A 7,721-nucleotide genomic window follows, 5' to 3' on the forward strand; every position below is an offset into this window, starting at 1 on the left:
ATTTCCTAAACTATACATCTCTCAGCCAAACTCACTTCGGAAATCTTTTTCACGTCAATCCAAAGAAGAAAATTTCTTTAAAATTTAAAAATTTAATGTCTAGAAGACTCTATTATTCAAAACCTCATAACAGAGCTGATATACGCATTTCAGTTTGAAAATTTTGAGAAGATGATTTCTGCGATGGTGTTCCGTTACGAAATGTAACAAGTTATATACAGTAAATTGGGTCCAAAACCCCATAGAACAAGTATTGTACCAGGAAGTATACCTAATAAGCTTGTTAAAACCTGTTAAACCATATAGTAATGAACATTATATTCGATTGCAGACGTCATTTGTTCACGAAAGTTAGTTCCTCGTGGTGTCCCGTTACGCTGGAATGTGTCAGATAACGAAGCAACGTTCTCGAGCAGGAATTGAATCTATAAAAAAAAGTTGGTTCTAACATTTTATAAGGATCGAGTTGATCAAGGTTACCCCGTTTTGAGGTACCGTCGATGGGGGTGACAATGGGTCTGGGGGGTGAGAGTGAGTCAAAACGGAGAAACATAAAATTTGAAATATCTCATCAACTACTATCGTTAATTTATATTGAAAACTTTATATTATTTTAAAATGGAGATATTTTCACACGTCATGATGCAGAATAAGATTTTTTTTATTTATTTTGTGGCTAAAGTATAATGATGGAACTACTAGTAAATCACTCAAAAAAATTTCTCCTTCGTAATGTTCCACACAAGTACCTTACCATAAATTTTCCTGTGAGTGGATAGGTACTGGTATTGCCTGGTTGATGTAAAGAAAAAATCTGGCTTTCAGTTCACTTTTTATTTAAGAAATTCAATATTTCCGACCCTTTGTCTAAATGTAAAGAATGGGGGCGAGATTGGGTCAAGCAAGAAATTGAGTGCACAAAACCATAACTAAAAATTCAACTTGTTATCCAGTCCCCATTTGACGTTAAAGTGGTACCGTGTTTACCGTATCTTCATAAAGGCGAGCTGTTTTTCGAAGATATGTCAAAGATGTGTCAAACGAGTGTGTTCAAACGTTTAGTGCCTAAAATCATTTATAACAATAAACCCATACGTTTGGACAACCCTTCTGATCATCAGCTGAACTTGAGTGCACTGCAATATTGTAAGCTCACAAAAGAGACTGAAAAGCGTTCTTCTTCATAATGTAACATAATATTTGAAGGACACTCTATCTTGAGTGATTTGCTTTGGCAACATAGAGGCCAATAACCATTTACATAAAAGTGTTTATAGCGGAGGGTTTGGTTAAACATTTCTTATGCAGTATATGTGTTTTTTTTTAATCAATCTTCTAGTGTAGATTTTTTTTTTTCATTATTAACCATTTAACCTATTTTAACACCGCTAGCCATCATGGTTTCCCATAGCGGAAATCATCATGGTTACAGGTCGCAAGCCCTGGTGAAGTGTGGAACGTTTTGATGGCTTTGATCCCTGACCATCATGTAATCAAAATCCCAGGGATACTCAAGTGACCATACTGTTGGTTTGTGGGAATTGCGTGTGTGGGGTGCATATATTGACAAGCATTGCTATGGATCGTTAGGGCTGAGTAGGAGCGGGGAATGGATCTACGTTTGCTTAATTGCGATTATACCTAGGTTCTGGTATAGTCGTGGTTCAACAGTGGTGGCGCCGCTTTTCGCTTGTGTTCGGCCTAGGTGGTTTGTTTAGGCGGTGCGGGTAGGTCTGTATGTACTTCGTACGTGTAGTGCATACGGCTTCAGCATTGTGATTACTTGGGTAGTGTAGGATAATTGGGTTTGGGACTGAGGGGGTCGTCATTGATTCTGCCGACACCATTGAGTGCTCATTGTTGGCGGTTGTGTTGGTGACGATTTCTTCAGCTTTATAATCTCATTTATACAACGCACAAACTTTGGGAAGAGGGACTGCTTTGTAATGCAAGAGAGGAATTTAAACTCAGCGTTACGGGTTGGGTGTGGTCATGCAGATAGAAGTAACCCAGGTGACCGTGCGGCTCGGGTCGTGATGGATGCATGAGTGCAGTGTGTGTGTGGGGTGCGCTACCCTGTGGGTGCAGTTGAGTCCGGGTTGGAGTGGAAAGAGACCCTTCTCTACCCTAGATCGGTTTCTGTTGTATGGGCGGGGTAGTATTTGTCTTATTTGTGACGTGTTTTGCGGCCCGAGCTGCGTGGTTACTTGGGAAGTATTGTGCTCTGCAATCTAGATTTTTGGTTTTAAGGTGAAGCTATGGCTGGGCTGTGCCTCGGATTTATTGGGCGCAGGTCGGGAGAGCTGGTGGCGGTTTGTGCTGGAGGGTTTGCTCGATTGGTTATTCACTGGTGGTGGCCAGTCGATCGACTGTTCGCGCAGCCTGTCATTTGGTTCTTGGGGTTTGTGCTCTCGAGGTTCGGGGCGTTGCTTCATTGTATCTTCGTTTTATTACTAATAGTCCTTGTTTGATAAACTGACTATTATGTACAGGCGCTTAACTCATTCTATTTCATTGATTGCCAGATTTAAGGGTGATGGTTCAATAGGGTGTTAGCAATCAGAGTGGATTAGAACGAGTTGGCGCCTACAATACACACATACACCAATACTTACACGCACACATGCACCTACATCTAGCTGTAAAAGAGCAGTGGACGGGAAAATGGTGCCTACCCAACAGTTGTAGGTGGGGTGTTTGGTTTAGCTACATGACTTGGTCCGGCAAGCCCATAAACATCAATTGGTAGACGTATTGCCTAGTGAAAAGACAACGCAGATGGGCGAAAGCCAGGGGATGCGTTGATAATAGCAGAATAGCAGAATTATTAACCACTTAACCTATTTTACAGCTCTGTTGTCCACTAGGGCACTACGTGAGCGATTCCAATTGGCGGCTGCACTTACACTTTGTACATCGCCTAAATGTATTCTATTATATTCTTATTCTACTATATCGGACTGGTTTGCCTTTGTGCTGCTTTCACTTTTCTACCCTGTCCTTTGTAGAATAATGAGCACGATGATGAAATGATGTGTGGCTGTTGTTCCTTCCAGTCCGATTGGGGTCGTCCATTATGGGTTGCCGTTGTACAGTCCAAATTCGCTGGTTGGGTCACGACTGCGCCCCGAGTAGCGAATCGTGTTCGTTCGTTGGAGCAACTGACAACTGATCAAAATACTCTAGACACACGCAAGTGACTAGAAATACGTCACGAAACACTCACATACTTGCGCAAACGTTCTGTATACAGGAGCTGCGATGCGACGGCGGTCAGACGTCAAACTCGTTTTGACATCTATTTTGACATTGACAGTGCTTTTTAGTTGGGTTTTGCCCCAACCAGTGAACATTCAACCATCGAGACAGCCCATCTAACGAGCACTCAACGAACGAATCATCACTGTAGTGCATAAATTAGTTGAGTTGCATATTGCCAACAGATGTGGTACAGCAACAATAATTCCCATCGTCAAGGTCTTGTAACGTGGGCAAGAACACCCAAGTGCAATAGCCTATGTTGCAACCGCCAACGATGCTCTTTTCCCAAGCTCAATATTCCCAGGCTAAATGATTCTTGAATTTCACTTATCGACGGGCTGTCAACTGCAATATAATTTTAACGCATATCGATGTTACCATGCGCCTCCTATTTACCGATTCTCTCATTCTCTCGATTTGTCTCTGTGAAACCAATTATGTAGCTTAGAATTAAGGCTCAATAGATTTCTTAGACTTGAATAAAATACATTCGTATCGCAACCACGGAGTTGAACACTTCGGATGACCTCCTCGATAACATAGTTAGTACACCGTTCGCCGATATCCAGTTATCCGGGTCCGTTTGAGCTATGAAAGCTCAGAAGAGGGTCAAGTGCCAGCCGCTCTCGGGGGGAAGAGCAACTGACGAAGTGCCGGGGCTGGGATAGAACCCATGACCACCCGCTTATTAAGAGAACGTGTAGCCACTGCGCCACGGGCCCCGGCAGTAGTGTAGAATTAGCATAAGTTAAAATACACAAAAATGAAAATAAAAAAAAAATCAATTTTCAAATGCACCCCTCCCTCATTGTTAACCCCCTCTTCTCTTGGAGATTGAAACTTTAAATAAGGATTATTATAATGGCTAAAAATAGCAATAGAACATTCAAACGTTATGTTATCAAACTCAACTATTTTTTCGGTAGTACTAGCTCTTTTAGGTGAATTAATCATCTTTTAAAATTACATACCGAATAAAAAGTTATTTTGACTTCAATTGCATTTATTCTATAACAAACAATGTTTGTGCATCCTTTTCTGATCCATTCTCACCCCCAATGACGGTATGTACTAATTTATAATTTCAAACCCCAAAACCCCCCTCTACACCTGAATACGTTACCGGACTGTATTCATTTCGATAGCTCCATCGCCGTCTTCCTCATACAAACTAGCCACTGACATGGCTTTGAGGTCTTCCAAACTCCGATTTATCGTTGATCTCTCGAAGGTTGTTTGAGCATTTTGTTTGTTTCGGTTTGAGCTACTTGCTGTTTTTTGGGTGTATCCTGAGCTGCTTGCTGCCTGATTGAAAAACGCGAATAATTTTTCTTCTATTGTAGGCAGAAGTTCGGCTGGATCTGAAAGAAATGAACAACACAGGTAGCAAACCTATTATGAAGGTTTTCCTAAGGCCTGAAGTACACGGGGTCGAATATTTGACAAGGAATCAACTGAAGGAAGGTAGAACACCTGTTTAAGGAGAAACTTCAGAGAGTACCAATATGGCTGCCACAATGGCGGACTTGCACTCCTACTCACGTTTTCAAAAGCACAAATCTTAAAAATTCGTAAACAAATGTGGTCGATTTTGAAAAGCTGCCTCTTTTTGCAAGTGAGCAAACCCAGGATAATCAAGTGTGACTTGGTGCGATGCTTCGTTCGTCAGATTTGTGCCTATTAAGTTTGTCTGCAAAATTGCAATGGGCTTTCTTGATGTTTCACCTTAACACTAATGAAATTTTGAGTCAACTAAAGATGTGTGAGCATTGTTACCTTTTTGGATAAATATTAGACCCTGTGTACTGGGATCTTAGCTTTTTTGAAAAGGTTATGATGTAGGGTGTTGAATATTATAGGTAGCGATATGGGTACTTTTCTGCTTATAACACAGCCATGTTTATCTATCTATATAAATAAAAATGGAATGGTGTTTGTATGTCACGAATAGTCTCGGGAATGGGTCAACGAATTTACTTAATTATTTCACTGTTGCATTCGTGCAGGGCTCCGACGTGCGAAAAAATAATTGGAAAAAGTGTCCGAGAAGACAAGAAAAAAGGGGAAAAAACTGATATTCCGTTTTGAGCGGCACTTTTCTATGGAACTGGATGTAAAGAAACGTTTGCCGGGACAGCTAGCACCAAATAATATCACGCGTTTAGTTTGGTCCGTCCTTCTCTTCTCAGTGGAATGTCTCCACTGGAGCATATCCTACTTCTTAGCTTGATGTTCTTATGAACTCTTTTACTGATATAAACTAAAAACTTTCTCTGCCAATATTGCAGATAACATATAATATAATATTGACATCGCGATTGAAACCCGATGCACGATGTTTCCCCACACGCGACAATCGACTTTTCTCCAGATCCATACATGAAACCTAACGTAGAACATAGTGCGCTGGTCCTCTATCCAGCGCGCTATGCCCGACGTACGTCCGACGCACGATCTAGAAGAAAAAAGGATTTGCGTGTGTCGAAAATTCCGATTTGCAACTGCACGAACAATAATAAAAGCAAGAATTAAGCAACTAGGGTTGCCGGAAACCAGTCCACTGTTCCACAAATACCACATACATTTATGTGAAAACCTTTGACTATTAATAATGTATTACTTTAGCCTTCGAGCTACATCACCTATCATTTGTACTGGAATAGTTCTAGGGAGATGATTTTTTTTGTCCCGCTCAGTGTCCAATCAAAGTTAATTCTTAACGTTTATCAGTTTCGCCGAAAATAGTCAAAAAAATTCGAAAAGTTTATATCCGTTTGTGAAAAAATCCCTTAAGTCTGGAAGCTATTTTTAGTACATTAGGCCGTATGAATAAAGTTGAGTAAATACTCTTTACTAAATCTATGTGAAGCCGTGGAGAAAATCTCTGTGAAACTTTTACTCAGCTTTATTCATATGGCCTATTGAGTCATCGATCGGGTATTTTTTTCTCTTTTTGGTATTGTTGACGAGTAAATTGGCAAAAATACAGTACTTACCCATGAAGTTGATGAAAATGTTTAAGCAGAAGCTTTCAATCACTTGAACTTACGTACATCAAGAGCTTAATTGAAATACAAACGACACAAAACATAGAATTTTTCACCAATTTAAACAATAATTATTTTACTTTCAATAAGACATATCCTATCACTGTACCAGCAGCATGACACACAACCTTAATTTGTATTGTAATCACCGACAAACTTCATATGACCGGTTGAATGCGCACGCCGCACACATTCATAGCGGTTTTTGCGAAATGACAGAACAGCTGATATTAGCTGTGTTCAATGCTTGGGATAGTTTAATAAACAAGTAAAAAAGTCTACATTTAGGCATATTAAGGAATCTTTTTAATTCATTTATATATAACTACATCGTTAAAACTGATCTACATTACAATAATCAACACAGTGCGTAATTTTGCAAAAAGTAGTAATTTGAGTGTTTTTTTGTTTGATTACACACTGGTTTATAAAAAAACGAGCTTTTATTGCATCTTTTGCACCGTATTCGATCCCCTGCAGAAATTTTTTGTCCCACCACAATATGTTCCCACTAGAGTGACTGGAAGGAAGGGCACTCTAGTTCCCACCAGTTTTAGCATACATTGGTTCGTTTCGCTGCTAATTTTTTTCAGCGTCGATTACACTTTTTGGGTGGTGCATGGAATAATCGGTTTGTTTACATGCTACTTCCTTTGGTGTTTGACGTGTGAACAAATGTTTTGAATGATTGAACATTTGCACGGTAATCTAAAGAGCAAAGCAAGATGCAATATCAACGATCAATAAATAGCCGAACAATATGGACTTATCCACCGATGAACCAAATTCATCGCGGTTCGAGAATTTTGACACTAAAGCGGGGTCTGTTTCAATCAGAATCGTCCAATTCTGATTGGAACGGCCCCGCTCAAGTGTCGAAATTCTCGGACCGCGATGAATTCGGTTCATCAGTGGATAAGTCCATGGACTTATCCACCGATGAACCAAATTCATCGCGGTCCAAGAATTTTGACACTAGAGCGGGGTCTGTTCCAATCAGAATCGTCCAATTCTGATTGGAACGGCCCCGCTCTAGTGTCAAAATTCTCGGACTGCGATGAATTCGGTTCATCGGTGGATAAGTCCATAATAGCTTTTTGATCAAAAACCGTACATGAACTTATCCACCGATGAACCGAATTCATCGCGGTCCGAGAATTTTGACACTAGAGCGGGGTCGTTCCAATCAGAATTGAATGATTCTAATTGGAAACGACCCCGCTCTAGTGTCAAAATTCTCGGACCGCGATGAATTCGGTTCATCGGTGGATAAGTCCATTGGTGATTATGGTGATTATGGATATTAATCATAATTAAAATAAACTTAAAACTCAAGTGTTTATTGAGGACTACGAAGGTTGATGAGCCGGGAAACACTCTTTCTTCCTACGGGGTTTCTTATGGGAGTATGAG

The 7,721-nt window shown here is 40.3% G+C and overlaps 1 protein-coding gene across 7 annotated transcripts in view; it reads right to left on the reverse strand.

Annotated features, from left to right (window-relative positions):
* The window catches only part of LOC115253823 (anoctamin-1), a 78,952-nt gene extending 72,414 nt beyond the window's left edge, over positions 1–6,538 (reverse strand). For 2 of the 7 annotated variants that reach the window (XM_062858895.1, XM_062858894.1), the window contains exons 1-2: positions 5,480–6,240; positions 4,385–4,622 (exon numbers count right to left, since the gene is read on the reverse strand). In XM_062858895.1, the coding sequence (XP_062714879.1) occupies positions 4,385–4,622; positions 5,480–5,642 (401 nt within the window). In that variant the 5' untranslated portion in view covers positions 5,643–6,240. The other 5 variants (XM_029877226.2, XM_029877222.2, XM_062858897.1 and 2 more) reach the window with 5 other exon arrangements.
* Positions 6,539–7,721: the final 1,183 nt, after the last annotated feature.

The sequence above is a fragment of the Aedes albopictus genome, chromosome 3 (genome assembly GCF_035046485.1).
Source record: "Aedes albopictus strain Foshan chromosome 3, AalbF5, whole genome shotgun sequence".
Classification (NCBI taxonomy): Eukaryota; Metazoa; Arthropoda; class Insecta; order Diptera; family Culicidae; genus Aedes; species Aedes albopictus.